This window comes from Phalangium opilio, unplaced genomic scaffold, assembly GCF_054372755.1.
Source record: "Phalangium opilio isolate 3A_F unplaced genomic scaffold, DU_Popi_V2 ptg000505l_1, whole genome shotgun sequence".
NCBI classification, from domain to species: domain Eukaryota; kingdom Metazoa; phylum Arthropoda; class Arachnida; order Opiliones; family Phalangiidae; genus Phalangium; species Phalangium opilio.
Window position 1 is genome coordinate 390,927 of NW_028324239.1, and position 20,552 is coordinate 411,478.

Below are 20,552 nucleotides of genomic sequence, written 5' to 3' on the forward strand. Positions count from 1 at the left end.
ATGTAAAACGGTAGTGCTCGCCCGAGAGCCAAAAAGACAGTGAATACCAGTGATGCCAGGTGGGAAAAATGGAATTTCCCTTTCTAGCCCTTAAAATTTCCCTTTTTGGACCAAAATTTCCCTAGTTCAGGGTTGCCAGATTCTGCGCATAGAAAATGATAGAATTATAGCTTGATAACTGTTTTTGGCGATGTATTTTCGTAACGATTACAATGGGTCAGTTATTTAGCAGACGACTTTCGGTAATTCAATGTTTGGAAATTACTAAAAACAGTAGCAGGGTTGCCATCTAATAAGAATCCAACGTAATTAATAGATCAATTTGATGAAGTTGTTTAATTTTCTATGTTGAGATTGTAGGCTTTGAATAAAATATTTCTTCCCATGGAATTTCCCCAGATTTAGCAAATTTTTGGTGGAATTTCCCTTTTCCCTTTTTACCGTTTTTAGCAATCAAAATTTCCCCAGATATGGGAAATTTCCCTCAATCTGGCATCACTGGTGAATACCAAAAAAGAGAGTAGATATTTTCGACCACGATGTTTTCTCAATAGAAGGGGTTTCCCCACCCGAGGTCCGCTGTGCAAAAATCATTTGTTCGAGATGACTATTTGCTCAGGTGCGTTCAAAACCCGGAGAACAAAAACCAGTTCTTATTTTTACAGAAACTATTTTCAAGAAAAAGAGTTTCTACACACTCCCCGCCGATGAGTTAATATTTATTAACTCATAATCTCAAGAGGGTAAATTAGCTGAATGGGCCGTCGGAGTACTTGGCCTCCCCCTGTTTTTTAACTGACAAGCCCGCACCTTGTTGTCTCTTCCATAGATCAGTTCTTGCACTATTCCGGTTTTCCACATGGTGCGCGGTAACTTTTCTTCATGAATGAGCACGAGATCATGAATCTTGAGTTCCGTTTCGCGACTAGGTTGAGTGAATTTGTGAGCAGTGATACTCTGATCGCCAACGGGTCCAGCAATTTTCCAATAGCCGTTGTCGATATCGAATCCGTCGTGTTAGGTCATTTCGATTAGCGTTGACGGGGTCCGAATTTCCATAATTACGAGACGGAAGCGCTGTTATCCGTTCCCCGATGAGAAAGTGGCCGGGTGTCAGGGGTCGAGGGTCTTCAGCTTTGTTGTAGTCGAATGTGAGTGGGCGCGAATTTAGAATGGCTTCAACTTCCGTCAAAACGGTTTCCATTTCTTCTGACGTAAGAAGAGCTCGCCCGAGAGCCTTACGCAAAGCGGTTTTGGTGGATTTTACGAGCCGTTCATAAAATCCACCCCACCACGCACCACGTTCGACTACGTACTTCCACTTAATTTCCTGATCGACCAGAAATTCCAAAAACTTCGAACTATTCATGTGATCCCACATGTCACGAAGATCCGATTCCGCCCGTTTAAAGGTACACGCGTTATCCGAATAGATCGTACCTGGAAGCCCTCTTCGCGAAACGAACCGTCTAAATGACATCAAGAAGGAATCCGAGGAGAGGTCTTTAACCAACTCCAGATGCGTAGCTCTTGTCACGCCACATGTATACAGCGCGATGCATACCTTTTTAGTACCCGATTTTCCATCTCTGACCACGAGTGGACCCGCGAAATCAATAGCCCCTTCCAAAAAGTTTGACAGCCTTGTGCATCTTGTTGTTTAAGTTCTTCGCGCATGCGCACTTGGAGCTAAAAAACGTCATATCTAGGTTGTGAGCTAGGCTATGCGGGGAAACTACTCCCTGTTTGTAGGAAGAACTGAACTGACTCAGACTAAGAACATTTTTTCAAAACTTTTTGGAAGGGGCTATTCCGGTGACCTTGAAAGGAGGGGCTTCCGTGATTCTATCTCGCGGAAGGGGTGCTACTACGGCCGTCCCTGGCTTCACAGAGAACCGCTTACACGTGATGCAGCGTTGCACAAGCTTCTTTATCATTTGATGCCCACGTATGATCCAGAATTTTTCCCGCACATCAGTAATAGTATCTCGCAACCCGGAATGCATCAAGCGCACGTGATGATACATCGCGATTAATTCCGACAACCGATTCCGAGAGCACAAAATGATCGGGTGGCGTTCGCCGTACGTAAGCTTCGATTTTTGAAGCCGGCCACCAACGCGTAGTAGACCGTCTTCGCCCGTAATAGGGTTTAATGTGAAGATGCGTGAATGGGAAGATACCTTCAGGTCCATGCCACCAGATTTTGCTTCCGAACATTTCACTGATACTTTTCCCCCTCGTGGGTAGGTCTGCAGGGTTTTCGGACCCCTTTACATGGCTCCACGTGGCTGATTCCGTCAAATTTTGAATTTCGTTTACCCGATTCGCGACAAAGGGTTTCCATTTTTCCGATTGTCCTTTTATCCAATGTAACGCGAACGTAGAGTCCGTGTACATCCGAATTCCCGATAACCTTCTCGCAAAGTTAGGCTTGATGTAGGTAACCAGCTTAGCACCCAAGAGAGCACCCATGAGTTCCAGTCTAGGTAACGTTAGTTTACCTAGAGGAGCGACACGCGATTTAGAAGTCAAAAATGTCACTCCGACGTGACCGTCCGAAAGCACGTACCGAACGTATACGGCAGCCGCGTATGCCTTTGGGCTCGCGTCGCAAAACGCTATGAGTTCTAGACTCTCGATCTCTTCGTCAGGGGCACCGTCGAAAAGATGACGAGGTACATCCAAATCTTGAATTCGCGGGAGGTCCTTACACCATGCTTGAAACTCTTCCGCTAGTCCCGCTAGCTCTCCAGTTAACTGTTGGTCCCAGCCCACCTTTCTCTCCCAAAGTTGCTGGAACAAAATCTTCATCCGAATGACGTACGGCGTTAAGAAGCCAATTGGATCGAATACGCGGGCTACGCTCTGTAGAATTTTCCGCTTGGTACAGGTTCCCGTACGGCTCTCTACGAATTCAAGTAACGACTTGAAATCGAAGCCAAGCGAATCTTCCGCGATTTTCCAGCTCATTCCGAGAACCTTGCGCCTTAATTCCTCGCTTTCGCCCGTTGAAGGAGCTTCTTCGTTCCACAATTGTCTGAGGTTTGGAGAGTTAGAAGTCCATTTTCGGAGGTTCATTCCAGCTCCAGTCATTAGTAGCCTACTTTTTCGAGAGATTTCGTAAGCCTCTGCTTCCTGGGAGGCACCCGAAATCAGGTCGTCCACGTAAAATCCCTTCCGTAAATTTTCGAAAATCTCCCCGTAGCTCCCTTCGTTTTCCCGCAGATCGTACCTTAGCGTCGCCGCCAAGAGAAAGGGGCTGCACGTAGCCCCGAACGGGACCCTCGCAAACTTGTAGGTAGTTAGCTCGAGCGGTTTCAAGAGATCCTCTGGCCACAGGAAACGGACCGCATCTTGATCAGAGGGAGAAAGACCCACTTGCAGAAAGGCCTTCTCGATATCTGCAACAAAGGCGACTCGAAATGTCCGAAATCGAATAAGGAGATCCAATACTTCGGGATTTAGGTTCGGACCACATTCCAAACAATCATTGAGAGATAATTCTCCCCTTTCGTGGGCAGAGCCGTCGTAAACAAGCGTACTTTCGTCGTATCGTGGTCTGGTCGCGTAACTGCGTGATGCGGCAAATAGTAAACCGGGTTTCCGGTTTCCACGTCTTCCATCGGGTTCACTTTAACGATGATCCCATTCGTGATTTGTTCCCGAATTATTTCCCGATACTGCGCGTGTAAGAACGGATCCAAGCGAAATTTTCTCGCCAGCCCGAGTACGCGTTTTTTTGCAACCGAGTAGTTGTCTGCCAGTTCGTTTCGATTGTTTTTCCACGGAAAACTGACCTCGTATCTCACACCCGTGTGTTTAATAGATTTATCAAAGTCCTCGAGGATTTATTTCCGGTTAGCTCAATCCCGTTACTCACGATTCCCATAGTATCAAGGTTCCAAAATGCTTCAATTTGGTTTGACAGCTCTGTCTCCGATACTACTCTTTTCATGACAGCTACCGAGTTTTGAGTAGCTACGACAGACGTCGAGGTTGTCGGACCCTGCACTGTAAAAATTTTGGTGTCTAAAGGGTGCAATAATGGTGTTAAAAGAATGTGCACTATTTGTGCACCTTGACAAGGTGCTGAAATAGTACGAAAATAGTTCGATATTTTAAAAACACCATTAGCTTAAAGGAATGGTGTAGAAATGGGTTTATAAAAAATAATTCTTTAAAAGGTGTGCAAATGATGCCTTAATTATATAAAATAACCCTATTGAATACCCCATTAAATGGTGTTCAAATGGCATAGAATTAGTGCGATCTTTTTTAAACACCATTCGCTTAAATAAACGGTGTGAAAAAGGGTTGAAAAAGCCTCATTCATTAAAAGGCGCACAAATGATCCCTAAACGATATAAAATAACACCTTCGCAAGGCCCATATAAAAGGTGATCAAATAATGTGAAAATACAGTTATGTTTTGAACACCATTGGCATAAATAGAAGGTGTAAATAAGGGCGGGAAAAACCTCATCCTCGGAAAGGTGCGCAATTAATATAAAATAACACCTTCACAGGCCCATAAAAAGATGTTGAAATAATGTGAAAATGGAGTTATCTTTTAAACACCTTTCGCTTAAATAGAAGGTGTAAGAAAGGACTGAAGAAACCTCATCCTCGAAAAGGTGCGAAATTGATGTAAAATAACACCTTCGCAAGACCCATATAAAAGATGGTGAAATAACGTGAAAATGGAGTTATGCACTCTAAATTAAGGTACCTGAAAAGTGTTGTAGTGGTGTAAAATTTATTCTGCAGTATTTGTACACCTTGACAATGTGTTGAAATGGTATGAAAATAGTGCGATATTTTATTAACACCATTAGCGAAAATGAATGGTGCCAAAAAGGGTTCATAAAACATCATTCAATAAAAGTTGCTCAAATTATACCTAAATGGACTAAAATAACACCTTCGATTATACCATTAAATGGTGTTAAAATAATACGAAAATGGAGCTAATTTAAAAAAACTTACACCACTGCAAACCCCTATTTACCCCATTTTAAGTCCTTAATTACCCCATTCCAAGCCCCCATTTACACCATTGCAAACCCCTATTCACCTCATTTCAAGTCCTTATTTACCCCATTTCAAGTATATATTTACCCCATTTCAAGCCCTACTTACACCATTGCAAACCCCTATTTACACCATTGCAAAACCCCTATTTACACCATTTCAAGTCCTCATTTACGCCATTTCAAGTCTATATTTACACCATTTCAAGTCCTTATTTACGCCATTTCAAGTCTATATTTACCCCATTTCAAGTCCTTATTTACGCCATTTCAAGTCTATATTTACCCCATTTCAAGCCCTATTTACCCCATTTCAAGTCCTTATTTACGAAATTTCCAGTCTATATTTACCCTATTTACACCATTGCAAAAACCCCATTTACACCATTGCAAAACCCCTATTTACACCATTGCAAAACCCCTATTTACACCATTTCAAGTCCTTATTTACGCCATTTCAAGTCTATATTTACCCCATTTCAAGTCCTTATTTACGCCATTGCAAAAACCCCTATTTACACCATTGCAAACCCCTATTTACACCATTGCAAAACCCCTATTTACACCATTGCAAAATCGCTATTTACACCATTGCAAAACCCCTATTTACCCCATTTCAAGTCCAAATTTACCCCATTTCAAGTCCAAATGTACCCCATTTCAAGCCTAAATTTACCCCATTTCAAGTCCAAATGTACCCCATTTCAAGCCTAAATTTACCCCATTTCAAGTCCAAATTTACCCTATTTACACCATTGCAAAACCCCTATTAACCCCATTTCAAGTCCTTATTAACCCCATTTCAAACCCCTATTCACCCCATTTACTGGAATCATTATTGTCGTGTTCGGTGGGTCTTCACTGCCTTTCCTATTGTATATATACACGTTTCAGGCTTTTCTATTATATCAAGCTCGAATTAACACGACTATAAGTTAATGCCGTTAAAATTGTCCAAATGATCTCTCTTGGGTAACAACTAATGGAGTCAGATCGGTGTTAAAATAGAGCACATGTTACTTTTTAAAGCACCACCTTTCTTTCATAGGCATTATAAAAGCATGCCTTTTAGAAAAAAATGCTCCATTTCTGTAGGTCCTTGAACAATAACGCTATATTTATTAAGGATTTTGAAGAATAAGCATCTTTCTTTTCCAAAATATTGCTTGCTTCATAGATCAGGTTAGGGTTAGAAAGTAGAGATGGGCCGATACCAGTTTAAACTACCACCGATATGATCCGATACTTGGGAAACCGATACGTACCGATACCGATATTTTACCCGATCCTTCGATTAAACCGATATCAAACCGATACCGATATGGTATCGGTATCGGCCCATCTCTATATGATTCTCGATCCAATATCGGTACTTGAAACTATAAAACTGGCTTATCATACGAAAAACCCATTTTAGACACTAGTTACGTTATCCAAAAATAGATGAAAAACTGTGCTGTCTCAGAGTTCAGGTCTTATGGCGCCATCTACTCTCAACATAAGTATTTATTTTCTTTAAAAAATATCGGGTAAAAATATCGGTTCATTTTTAACCGATACCGATATATCGGTTAAAGCCAAATATCGGTACCGATACAGATATGGCATCGGTATCGGCCCATCTCTATTAGAAAGGCATAGGTTAGTTTTGCTTAGGTGTCTTTGAGACCTACGGTTCCTAATTTAAGCATTTGACCTCGTGATAATAAGCGCATGCATATATTCATATCCTATAAATGCTAAATATCGAAAAACAATTTCAAAAATAATAAACATTTCATCGGTGACAGCGTTTAAAAATGAAATATCGTTTTTTAGAGGCACTATAGGTTACGTTAGAAAATACTTCTTGGGTACTCATTCTATGTTCAAACTTCATTTCAGTGTTACATAATGCATATGACTTAAATATAACAATTTGCTAATCGCTTTATAAAGGTACATTTCTTCGATTTGAAAATATTTCGTTCTTCTAAACTCTAAATTTTGCTTAATATTTAAAAAAAAACATGGAATTACTGCTCATTTTACCTAACCACTCAATATTCATTAGATAATCAGATAATCAGATTATCTCGGGTATAGAATCTTCGTGTTCCCGAGAATTACTATATTTCCATATGGAACTTTTAATCATAATATACCGAATCCAAAATCAACTTGGAATGGGATGAACATTGGCTTGAAATTGTTAAAAGGGGACTTGAAATGGAGTAAATACGGGTTTAAAATGGTGTAAATAGGGTTTTGAAACGGTGTAAATAACCGGGGTTTGAAACGGTGTAAATATGGGTTTAAAACGGAGTAAATATGGGTTTTAAATGGAGTAAATACGGGTTTAAAATGGTGTAAATAGGGGTTTGAAACGTTGTAAATAGGGGTTTGAAACGGTGTAAATATGGGTTTGAAACGGTGCAATTATGGGTTTTAAATGGAGTAAATATGGGTTTTAAATGGAGTAAATATGGGTTTTAAATGGAGTAAATATGGGTTTTAAATGGAGTAAATATGGGTTTTAAATGGAGTAAATATGGGTTTTAAATGGAGTAAATAGGGGTTTGAAATGGAGTAAATAGGGCTTGGAAATGGAGTAAATAGGGCTTTAAAATGGAGTAAATAGGGCTTTAAAATGGAGTAAATAGGGCTTTAAAATGGAGTAAATAGGGCTTTAAAATGGAGTAAATAGGGCTTTGAAATGGAGTGAATAGGGCTTTGAAATGGAGTGAATAGGGCTTTGAAATGGAGTGAATAGGGCTTTGAAATGGAGTAAATAGGGCTTTGAAATGGAGTAAATAGGGACTTGAAATGGAGTAAATAAGGACTTGAAATGGTGTATTAATGGCTTTGTTTTACACCTTAAACGTGGTGCTAAAGATAGAAAAAATATTTAACACCTTTTTCACATCATTTGGTATAGTAATGTGAGATACGTGGCGTAATTTTGCCAACATTTAACACCATTTAACTAAGTAGTATTATTAGTCCAACAGATTTCCCCGAAAAGATGTTAAAAAGCACTATAAATGGTGCATAAATGCTCAATATTTCGCTCAAAACAGCATATATGGTGTAAGAATGCACCATTATTTTTTACAGTGTTGAAACTTGAATTCCTCCCTAATTTACACCTTCTATTTAAGCCAATGGTGTTCAAAACATAACTCTATTTTCACATTATTTGAACACCTTTTATATGGTCCTTGCGAAGGTGTTATTTTTATATCGTTTGGGTATCATTTGTGCGCCTTTTAATGAATGAGGCTTTTTCAACCCTTATTCACACCGTTTATTTAAGCAAATGGTGTTTAAAAAATATCGCACTAATTCTATGCCATTTGAGCACCATTTAATGGGGTATTCAATGGGGTTATTTCATATAATTAAGGTATCATTTGCACACCTTTTAAAGAATTATGCTTTATAAACCCAATTCTACACCATTCGTTTAAGCTAATGGTCTTTTTAAAATATCGAACCATTTTCGTACTATTTCCGCACCTTGTCAAGGTGCACAAATAGTGCACATTGTTTTAACACCATTATGGCACTATTTAGACACCACAATTTTTTACAGTGAAGTTTATTAAATAAACCTCATCCTCGGATAGGTGCGCAATTGGTATAAAATAACACCTTCGCAGGCCCTTAAAAAGATGTTGAAATAATGTGAAAATGGAGTTATCTTTTAAACACCTTTCGCTTAAATAGAAGGTGTAAGAAACGACTGAAGAAACCTCATCCTCGAAAAGGTGAGCAAGACTCATATAAAAGATGGTGAAATAACGTGAAAATGGAGTTATGCACTCTAAATTAAGGTACCTAAAAAGTGTTGTAGTGGTGTAAAATTTATTCCGCAGTATTTGTACACCTTGACAATGTGTTGAAGTTGTATGAAAATAGTGCAATATTTTACAAATACCATTAGCGAAAATGAATGGTGCAAAAAACGGATTCATAAAACATCATTCGATAAAAGTTGCTCAAATTATACATAAATGGATTAAAATAACCCCTTCGATTATACCATTAAATGGTGTTAAAATGATACGAAAATACACCTTTGCAAACCCCTATTTACCCCATTTTAAGTCCTTAATTAGCCCATTCCAAGTCTATATTTACCCCATTTCAAGATCCATTAACACCATTGCAAACCCCTATTCACCTCATTTCAAGTCCATATTTACACCATTTCAAGCAGAGCTGTGCTAATTAGCTGACAACTAATTGAATTAGAATTAGCAATTTGGGAAATATTTTTGAACTAATTAATTAGCCAATTAGCAATTAGGGAAATATTTATGAACTAATTAAATACCAATTAGCAATTAGACATAGAAACTAATTCAATTCAATTAGAAATTAGACATTTATTTATCAAACTAATTAATTAGAATTACTATTTTCTATTTGAGGTAAAAAAGAAACCATAAGTAAACATAAAAGTTTAAAAGTGCCCATGGATTTAGTACTTTGGTAATGCAAAGTTTAATCTTTCAATGCCATTGAAAAACGGATACGGAAGCCAAGAATTATTCTCGAAAAATGAGACAAGCCTCGAGCCTTCCGTCATGTTAAAATTTGTCTCATTTCTTCATTTTCTTGCCACAGGTCCTATAATGGACTCCTGAGTAGTAAATACATGCGCACTGCTTTTAATTCGAGTAGGTAAAACAGTCGAAATTTCGAAATGGGGCAGTTGCGAACTACGAAATATTCTATTAGTACTAGTATTCTCTCATATTTGAGGAGCTGAAAAATTTAGAGTAGCACTAAGGCTTCCTCATTGATATAATAAGGCTTTTTCTTATTCAAATAGATGAATCATGAGTTATTTCCTCGATTTTTTTACAACAACTTGGCGTAAAAGATTAATTGAAAATCCAATTGGCTAATTAGTTAATCCTAAATCTAAATAAATTTTAATTAGATAATTACCTTTCCGATTAATACTAATTAATTAGAATTAATTCTCAATTAGCACTAAGGTAATTAAAATTCAATTACCATTTTCAATTAGTAAATGTTGCTAATTAATTAGAAATTCAATTAGCTAACTAATTAATTAGCACAGCTCTGATTTCAAGTCTATATTTACCCCATTCAAAGCCCTATTTACACCATTGCAAAATCCCTATTTACACCATTGCAAAACCCATATTTATACCATTGCAAAACCCCTATTTACACCATTGCAAAACCCCTATTTACACCATTGCAAAACCTCTATTTACACCATTGCAAAACCCCTATTTACACCATTGCAAACCCCTATTTACACCATTGCAAAACCCCTATTCACCCCATTTAAAGTTCCTATTTTCCCCTTTTCAAGCTATATTTACACCATTGCGAAACTCCTATTTACCCCATTTCAAGCCCTATTTACACCATTGCAAAACCCTTATTTACACCATTGCAAAACCCATATTTACACCATTGCAAAACCCCTATTTACACCATTGCAAAACCCCTATTTACACCATTGCAAAACGCCTATTTACACCATTGCAAAACCCCTATTTATACCATTGCAAAACCCTTATTTACCCCATTTAAAGTCCCTATTTACCCTTTTCCAGCCTTATTTACACCATTGCAAAACCCCTATCTATACCATTCCAAAACCCTTATTTACCCCATTTAAAGTCCCTATTTACCCCTTTTCCAGCCTTATTTACACCATTGCGAAACTCCTATTTACCCAATTTCAAATCTATATTTATCCCATTTAAAGTCCCTATTCACGCCGTTTCAACTCCATATCTACCCCATTTCAAGCCTATATTTACCACATTTCAAGTCTATATTTTTCCCATTTCTTGTCCTATTTTAACTATTGCATAACCCCTATTTACCTTATTTCAATTCCTTATATTTACCCCATTTTAAACCTATTTACGCCATTGAAAACTCCTATTTACCTCATTTCAAGACCTTATTTATCCCATTTCAAATCTATATTTACCCCTTTTCAAGTCTAAATGTAACCCATTTCAAGTCTAAATTTAGCCCATTTCAAGTGTACAGTATATTTACCTTATTTCAAGCCCTATTTGCCCATTTCAAACCCCTATTCACCCCATTTACTGGGATCATTATTGTCGTGTTCGGTGGGACTTCACTACCTTTCCTATTGTGTATATACACGTTGAAGGCTTTTCAATTATATCATGAGTGAATAATATGTTAGCTCCCTAACATATTATTAACTCATGATTATATCAAACTCGAATTAACACGACTATAAGTTAATGCCGTTAAAATTATCCAAATGATCTCTCTTGGTATTAATAAAGAGCACATGTTACTTTTTAAAGCAACACCTTTCTTTCATAGGTATTAAACTAGATTCCCACTCGACCAAAAAAAAAACCGGCGGAAATCACACAGCCAACGGTAAAAATTTTAACTTACGCTGGCGTCCGGCGGTAGACCGTTCAAACTACGACTGAATTTTCAGTTTGGCGGTAGATATTTTTGTGTCACGTGTCAGATTTGAGTTGTTTCCTCAACATCTATTTCACACTCTTTGTCCCCTTGTCGCTTGGATCGTACTAGAAGGGATATTTTCTAGCTTCCCCAGTAAACTTTTCCTTATTAACATCTTATCTCTTTTTACTTCCGTTAATTTAATTCTTTCTTGGTGGTATGTTTCCGATAAGCCTTGGTCAACCACAAAAAATGGCGGCTATCAATCGATCTCGCGTGTGCGTGCGCTCTTGAAATCTATGACGTTGTCAGTGGGATAATTTCATTGGCTGAGACTTTGGCGTTACGCCGAACACGACCGAAAAAATAGAACACAACTTAGGCCCGACCGAACGGAAATTCCGTCGGTCGAACCCCTTTCTGCCGGGTTTCCGTCGTCTTTTCCGAGGAGTGGGAATCTAGCTTCATAAAAGCGGGCCTATTCGAAAAAATGCTCCATTTCTTTAGGTCCTTGAACAATAACGCTATATTTATTAAGGATTTTGAAGAATAAGCATATTCCTTTTCCAAAATATTGCTTGTTTTATAGATCAGATTAGGGTTAGGAAAGGCATAGGTTAGTTTTGCTTAGGCGTCTTTGAGACCTACGGTTCCTAAATTAAGCATTTGATCTCGTGATAATAAGCGTATGCATATATTCATATCCTATAAATGCTAAAAATTGAAAAACCATTTCAATGATAACAAGTTGGAAAAACCAAAATATTATCTCTCCGAGTCAAGAGGTCTACTACTACAAACTTATTTACCTAGATATGGAATTATTTCTCTTTTTTTGAAGAAAAAATTTACGAATTATTGAAGCAGTATTCCAAGCATTGCGAATATACAGTAAAGCAGATGACATTTTACATCAAATAAGGATAGATCTTGGATACATGGAAATCAGTCAATGGGAAAAAAACAGGAAATGAAGTGTATCAATTTTGGAGAGATATAACCTATATGTGTTTGTAAAGGCCCAATTGTCTACGCTTCAGCTGTTTACCCGATATACGCATAGCTACATTCACAACTGGTTTGCAGTGTAAACACTATCGTCTTGTCTCACCTCAAAAATGTTCTTAGTTTGCCAACATGCAAGTTAATGTTAAATAACACCAAAGCTGATTTGTGGCTAGACGCACTGAAAGTCTTGCGCAATTTAAAAAGAAGGAAAACTCCGTAGCTAATACCCGTTTACCATTAGCCCTTTCACTGGTCTAATTACCACCATGATCTTTTCTTCTATTATAACGGAGCCTTCGAGATATCTCGGATGCTCCGATTATAATATCTACACCTGATTATTTAAACGTGTATTTAAGTTTCGGCTCACTCTGAACCGTTAATATCTCTTCAATACAGACACGAAAATCAACACCCATAATTTACTACATCTTGGGCCTCAATTATTTACTCTTTAGTTCACTAGCCCAATTACGGATAATACTTGATTTAACCGACAGAGTGCAAGCCTTGGCGTTCTTCTTGATATAACTAAAGCAAGGATTGTTCTATATACAGATGTAGTATAGCTTAAGAAATATATTAACAGCCATTTCAAATAATAATATTAAAAAATGTCCTTGGAATATCAAAATGAAACAGAGCTTTCAAGTTACAAAACTACTAAAGGCATCGTAATTACGAAAAATACTTCCACATATTCACTTTATATTATGGAAAAAGGGAATATTAAGGTTCTGTATGATTTCTTAACACATCAACACAAGGCTAACTGCTAACGCGACGCACTAGTGTAACAATGGACGGACACACACAGACAAAAACATAAGCTGCTTTTTAACTCTTTCCGTATTAATTTTGAGTTGAGAAACAAGATTATCTTAAATATTAAAATAAATATAATTAATATTAAATATTTTCTTCGTCAGTTGTTTGCCTTATTGAGCGTTATATCGTTTTGATAAAGAACAATTAAACATTCTTGAGAGACCTGACTAATATTGGCGTTTGAAATGAAGCATACGCCGGTTGCTTCACCTTACTCAAATAGGTAGTATATAAGGATGCCGAACTACACTTTAAACAAGAACAACCGCAATTGCGAAAACCTTTGGTGGACAACCCATCCTAGGGAGGCTAGACGTTTCTCGTAACCCTAGCTGATCGCCGCGAAGGTCTTAAACCTAACGATGACGATGGAGTTCGAAGCCAATGAGACAGTTTGGTGTCTATGTGGAATAGACAGAAGACCAGTAGATGGTGGTGTTTAGAAGCCAGTATCTACAGACTGGTGTCCAAGTGGGATGGACAAAGACCAGAAGAAGGTGGTGATTAGAAGCCAGTATGTACAGACTGGTGTCCAAGTGGAATAGACGGAAGACCAGTAGTTGGTGTGTTTAGAAGCCAGTATGTACAGACTGGTGTCCAAGTGGGATGGACAAAGACCAGAAGATGGTGGTGATTAGAAGCCAGTAAGTACAGACTGGTGTCCGTGTGGGATGGACAAAGACCAGAAGATGTTGGTGATTAGAAGCCAGTAAGTACAGACTGGTGTCCGTGTGGGATGGACAAAGACCAGAAGATGGTGGGGTGAGAACTCAAGTAGAGGAGCCATTTCCGTGACTGTGAAAGCAGTTCGGAAATGGCGAACACGTTTGCTCCGATTTGGAAACTGCGAACGCGGTCACGTGGGTGTAACAACAGACACACACACAAACAGACAGACAGACACGATCGTTACAGAAATGTTTTTTAGAGGAACTATGTTACGTTAGAAAATAGATTTTGGGTACTCATTCTATGTTCAAACCTCATTACAGTGTTACATAATGCATATGACTTAAATATAACAATTTGCTTATCGCTTTATCAAAGTGCATTTCTTCGATTTGAAAATATTTCGTTCTTCTAAACTCTAAATTTTGCTTAATATTTAAAAAAATACATGGAATTATTGCTCATTTTACCTAACCACTCAATCTTCATTAGAAAATCAGATTATCTCGGTTATAGAGACTTTGTGTTCCCGAGAATTACTGTATTTCCATCGGGAACTTTAAATCATAATATACCGAATCCAAAATCCGCCAAATTGCGGTTTTTTTCAGCCGAATGGAAGACAATCTGTTAATTGCCGTAGTAAAATCAACTTGGAATGGGGTGAACAGGCGCTTGAAATTGTTAAAAGGGGACTTGAAATGGAGTAAATAGAAGTTTGAAACGGTGTGAATAGGGGTTTGAAACGGTGTAAATAGGGGTTTGAAACGGTGTAAATAGGGATTTGAAACGGTGTAAATAGGGGTTTGAAACGGTGTAAATAGGGGTTTGAAACGGTGTAAATATGGGTTTGAAATGGAGTAAATTGCGGTTTGAAATGGAGTAAATTGGGGTTTGAAATGGAGTAAATTGAGGTGTGAAATGGGCTAAATATGGCTTTTAAATGGAGTAAATAGGGCATTGAAATGGAGTAAATAGGGCATTGAAATGGAGTAAATAGGGGTTTAAAATGGAGTAAATTGGGGTTTGAAATGGAGTAAATAGGGGTTTGAAATGGAGTAAATAGGGGTTTGAAATGGAGTAAATAGGGGTTTGAAATGGAGTAAATAGGGGTTTGAAATGGAGTAAATAGGGGTTTGAAATGGAGTAAATAGGGGTTTGAAATGGAGTAAATAGGGGTTTGAAATGGAGTAAATAGGGGTTTGAAATGGAGTAAATAAGGGTTTGAAATGGAATAAATAGGGGTTTGAAATGGAATAAATAGCCGCTTTGAAATGGAGTAAATAGGGCATTGAAATGGAGTAAATAGGGCATTGAAATGGAGTAAATAGGGGTTTAAAATGGAGTAAATTGGGGTTTGAAATGGAATAAATAGGGGTTTGAAATGGAATAAATAGCCGCTTTTAAATGGAGTAAATAGGGCATTGAAATGGAGTAAATAGGGCATTGAAATGGAGTAAATAGGGGTTTAAAATGGAGTAAATAGGGGTTTGAAATGGAGTAAATAGGGGTTTGAAATGGAGTAAATAGGGGTTTGAAATGGAGTAAATAGGGGTTTGAAATGGAGTAAATAGGGGTTTGAAATGGAGTAAATAGGGGTTTGAAATGGAGTAAATAAGGGTTTGAAATGGAATAAATAGGGGTTTGAAATGGAATGAATAGCCGCTTTGAAATGGAGTAAATAGGGCTTTGAAATGGAGTAAATAGGGATTTGAAATGGAGTAAATAGTCGCTTTGAAACGGAGTAAAAAGGGCTTTGAAATGGAGTAAATAGGGCTTTGAAATGGAGTAAATAGGGCTTTGAAATGGAGTAAATAGGGCTTTGAAATGGAGTAAATAGCTAGGGCTTTGAAATGGAGTAAATAGTGCTTTGAAATGGATTAAATAGGGCTTTGAAATGGAGTAAATAGGGCTCTGAAATGGAGTAAATATGGCTTTGAAATGGAGTGAACAGAGACTTGAAATGGTGTATTAATGGCTTTGTTTTACACCTTAAACGTGGTGCTAAATATAGAAAAAATATTTAACACCTTCACTTCATTTGGTGTAGTAATGTGATATACGTGGCGTAACTTTAGAGTTCAAAAGATTTCCTGAAAAAGATGTTATAAAGCACTATAAATGGCACATAAATGCCAAATATTTCGTTCATACTTGCAAATAATATTTGTAAAAGGCGTGAATTTATCATAAAAATGGTGTAGAGGTACACCTTAATTGGTGTCAATTTTGGCACCGAAAAAAACAGCATATATGGTGTAAGAATGCACCATTATTTTTTACAGTGTACATTCCGCGTTACTGTGCCCCTTTTCGTCGCAGAAATCGCAATTGTTCGTCTCAACACCGGCATGAAGGGTGATAGCCGATGACGTATTTTCGCGACGTGATTTTAAGAATTGAGCTCTAGACGATCTATAAGCTTGCCTATCTTCGCTTAGTTTCGTTTCGCGTCCACGGTTGTTCGACGCCGCTCCCGTTCCTACTGATTTTGTGACCGCAAAGGCGCGTTCCCGACAGGAGACTTCCTCTGCCAAGAAGTCAATTAATGCTCGAATAGTATCGTCAGGGAGGCAGCCCAAGAGCATGGGGCATAGCAAGGGACCGAAATTGTCTGTAAAAATGTCCAGCGCGTCTAAGCTCCGAATCTCCACCTCAAGAGTGTCGTAAAACCGCCTCAAACCGACAATATCTGACGAACGCTTCACAGGCTCTATCTCTCTAAGTGTTTTCATATGAGTACCCACTGATATTTCTCGGCGATCGAAACGTTTCTTTAAAAAGCCTATGGCTTCTTCATAGTCTTGTTCGGTATTGGTGAGGCCTTTTATAGTGGTAGCGGCGGAACCCTCCAGAAAAGACTTCAAGTATGTGAACTTTTCCGTAGGGTGCAGGTCGATGTTACTATGGATAGCCGTGTCGTATTGACTTCAAAAACTGATCCATTTTGTAAAGTCACCGTTGAATTTTTCCATCTCGATTTTGGGGAGCTTCACCGCAGCCGCTCTTCTTCCCCCGTTAGCCGATGCCCGTCCGCCAGGCGCTTCCACAGTTCCCGCTGAAACGTTTTCTTGTCGAAGTTTTCGCGTAGCCTTGTTTTCCAATTCGATATTTCGTCCCGAACCTTTTCCTGAAGAATTATTTCATTCGTCATGGCCTCTTCAGTGTCCACTAGATTTTGAATAGCCTCGCTGTATTGCGCCTCAAGCTCCTCCTTCCGATTAAGTTTGTTTAACGCTTGCTCCAGATCCTCATAAATACAGATTTCCTCCTCTAACAAGTCTTCAATTGCGTTGCACGTAGTTGTTAAATGGGATCTAATTATTATAATACACCATTGTTAAATCTATTTTTTAAATTAAATTGTTGTATTAAATTAAACAGATAGGCACGGGGCTTACAAGTCACAATGTGACTTAGCCCCGTAGCAAACTTTATATGTAATGAAAAGTAAAAAATAAACATTTTGAATTTGAATTTGAATTTGAATTTGATCTTATGACTGCCCGTTTCCGAACTTGTTTGGCCAATTCCGTAGCCATATTTACTATTTTACTTTAGTCCAACGAATTCCAATTTTTGCCGCGAACTTTTATTCACGAAAGTCCTCACTGACCGAATTTGTCCCTAAATCCCGGGTTTCCGACACCAAATAATGTGGGGACATTTCTTTGGGATAGTGTAGCGGGTTTTATTAGAATGACTAAATACTCGACTCTTAAACTAAAAACATTTAATGAGCAAAAATAGTAAAGTTACACATATTAGACTGAATTGAAATTTTCCGCAACGTGGACCGAATAAAGTTTCTCGCGCTTGAGAAAAAGAATTGCTCGCCCGAGAGCTATGTAAAACGGTAGTGCTCGCCCGAGAGCTATGTAAAACGGTAGTGCTCGCCCGAGAGCCAAAAAGACAGTGAATACCAAAAAAGAGAGTAGATATTTTCGACCACGATGTTTTCTCAATAGAAGGGGTTTCCCCACCCGAGGTCCGCTGTGCAAAAATCATTTGTTCGAGATGACTATTTGCTCAGGTGCGTTCAAAACCCGGAGAATTTCAACAAAAACAAGTTCTTATTTTTACAGAAACTATTTTCAAGAAAAAGAGTTTCTACAATAGGGTCTAATCAGCCAAAACTACTTTAATTCTTACACCCCAAACCATGAGTGCCCCATGGGTAAGAATAGCTTTAATTTTAAGTTCAATGTTACCATTTTAAATAATAATTGTTATTTTACATTAAATTGTATCCATTCTTAATTAACTTCAAAACTGAGTATTAATTATTTTATTTTACCTAATGAGAACCTAACTACGTTTTAAATTTAAAATCCCCTAGACTAACGATACTTTTAACTTCAAAATTAACCCCTTTAACTAATTATATAAAAAAGACTTGGTTTGCCCAAGCCTTAAAAACAAAACGATAAGTTTTTCCAGTTGACTGAAACGGGGATATTATTTTAAAGACAATCCGTATTTTACTACTCTTTAGAATTTAATTCAATCACCTGATTTTACTGCTAATGGATTAGTTTCCTATAAATTAATTGAAATAAAAATTACTTATCTCAGATTTTTCAAGAACAATTCCATTTTCCTGAAACATTTCATCATGAAATTTTTTCTTTTCAATGGAGAACGTACATTAATTATCAAATAATACTGTCATTAATAATGTATTATATGCGGTCTTTTCAAATACAAAAGGGGGCTGTTATCACCTTTATTTTATTTGATAAAGGGGTTCGTTTCTTCTTTAAGAACAGTCACAATTATTGAACTGTGTATATCAGAACTTGTGGGGAAGATTGTAGAAGTGTTGGTTGAGTTTAAAGCCTTTTGAAAGGGAAATTCTCGGAAGTTAAAAAAGAAAGAGTCAATTTGATTAAATTTACACGATATCCCTCAAAATAATAAATGCATGATAAAATGTTTCAGGCAAATGGAATTGTTGTTGAAAAATCTGAGATAAGTAATTTTTTATTTCAATTAATTTATAGGAAACTAATCCATTAGCAGTAAAATCAGGTGATTGAATTAAATTCTAAAGAGTAGTAAAATACGGATTGTCTTTAAAATTCAATAGAAAAAAAATATCCCCGCTTCAGTCAACTGGAAAAACTTATCGTTTTGTTTTTAAGGCTTGGGAAAACCAAGTCTTTTTTATATAATATCTGTTCCTTCAGCCTTAATTTGTATTAATCTATTATAAAAATAATAATATGCTTCTCAATCGTCATTAATTCGATGTTCCAGTAAGATGTTTGGGAGCATATTGGCTCACTCCAAGTGCCTCTCATTATTTTATGGAAAAAGATTAAAATTTTAAATCATTTGGCAGGGGCGTGGTGAATTAATTCGCAATTGGTAGGCGGGAGGTAAATTAATTCAGCATAGATAGGCGGGTGGTAACTTATTTCATGTAAAAAGGCAGTTGGTTGATAATCTGAGTGTCTAGTTATTACTCTTAGGAATGGGAAGATCAGTGTTCTTTGTGAAGTTCGGTATTGAAAAAATTAAAAAACCCATCTTTTAAACCTCAGCAGAGTCAATCTTCAACACAATAGCCCTTTTCGCATGTCGGAGGGTAAAAGTGGGGGAATATGCGAGGCGCATGCGTGTTAGTAACAACGTGGATAAAATAGCAGACTACGTTCTTAGCCTCCGCGTATTTCCTCATTATTTTAGAGGCATCAACTATGCCATTAAATCTGATCATTTTCGATACATTTTCTTGAAGTTTGGAAAAAAAGTGTAATAAATAATAAAAAATAATAAATAATAAATATAATATTTTGGAAAAGGTGGCAGCTAATTAATAAGGGAATATTTTGGAAATTGTGGCAGCTAATTAGTAGGAGCATATTTTGGAAAAGGTGGCAACGAATTATTGGAACCATTGTTTTGGAAAAGGTGGCAACAAATTATTGGGACCATTGTTTTGGAAAAGGTGGCAACAAATTATTGGAACCATTGTTTTGGAAAAGGTGGCAACTAATTAGGTAACCAAATATTCACAAGACCAAACCGTCCCGAGACCAAATAATCACGATACCAAATAGTCCCGAGAACTAATAGTACCGAGACCGTAAAATCACGAGACCATAAAGTCTCGAGACCAGAAAATCACGAGACCAAATGGTCCCAAGACCAAATCGGTGAGAACAATTAGTCCTGCGACCAAATCGGTGAGAAAAATTAGTCCTGCGACCAAATCAGCGAGACCAAAATGGCGAGACCAATTCTGCGAGACCATATTTTCCTGTTCCGCAAAAAAAAGGTATGTATTGCGAAATACTCTTATTATTATTGAAGGGAGAGCTTATTTAATTTAAAGCTTACACTTAAAAACCGACTGAAAAATTTCTTAGTGATTTTTGCTTATTTGGCTAGGCGCTAAATTTTACCACTTTTTTGCGGTACTAAAGTGACGAGATCTTAAGGGTTTGAATTCTTAAAAGCAAGTGATTTTATTTGTAGAATTTTATACAAGAGGTAAAGTAAGTTGTTTTTCTTTAAAGGGGACCACCCCCAGATCGAAAACCCCGTGCGTGTCACCCACGTCACACGTTGTTTACG

The 20,552-nt window shown here is 37.5% G+C and overlaps 1 protein-coding gene across 1 annotated transcript; it reads right to left on the minus strand.

Moving 5' to 3' along the window:
- Positions 1–1,611: 1,611 nt before the first annotated feature.
- On the minus strand, positions 1,612–17,487 carry LOC149589755 (uncharacterized). The gene is made up of 3 exons (XM_089861772.1): positions 16,125–17,487; positions 4,733–4,781; positions 1,612–4,014 (listed from the first exon to the last, which is right to left on the minus strand). The coding sequence occupies exon 3, from the start codon at positions 3,094–3,096 to the stop codon at positions 1,975–1,977; it is 1,122 nt and encodes a 373-aa protein (XP_089717898.1). The 5' UTR covers positions 3,097–4,014; positions 4,733–4,781; positions 16,125–17,487; the 3' UTR covers positions 1,612–1,974.
- Between the last annotated feature and the right edge of the window lie 3,065 nt (positions 17,488–20,552).

Coding starts and splice junctions, on each gene's coding strand:
- LOC149589755 (XM_089861772.1), bottom strand. CDS start 3,096: ATGACTGGAGCTGGAATGAACCTCCGAAAATGGACTTCTAACTCTCCA.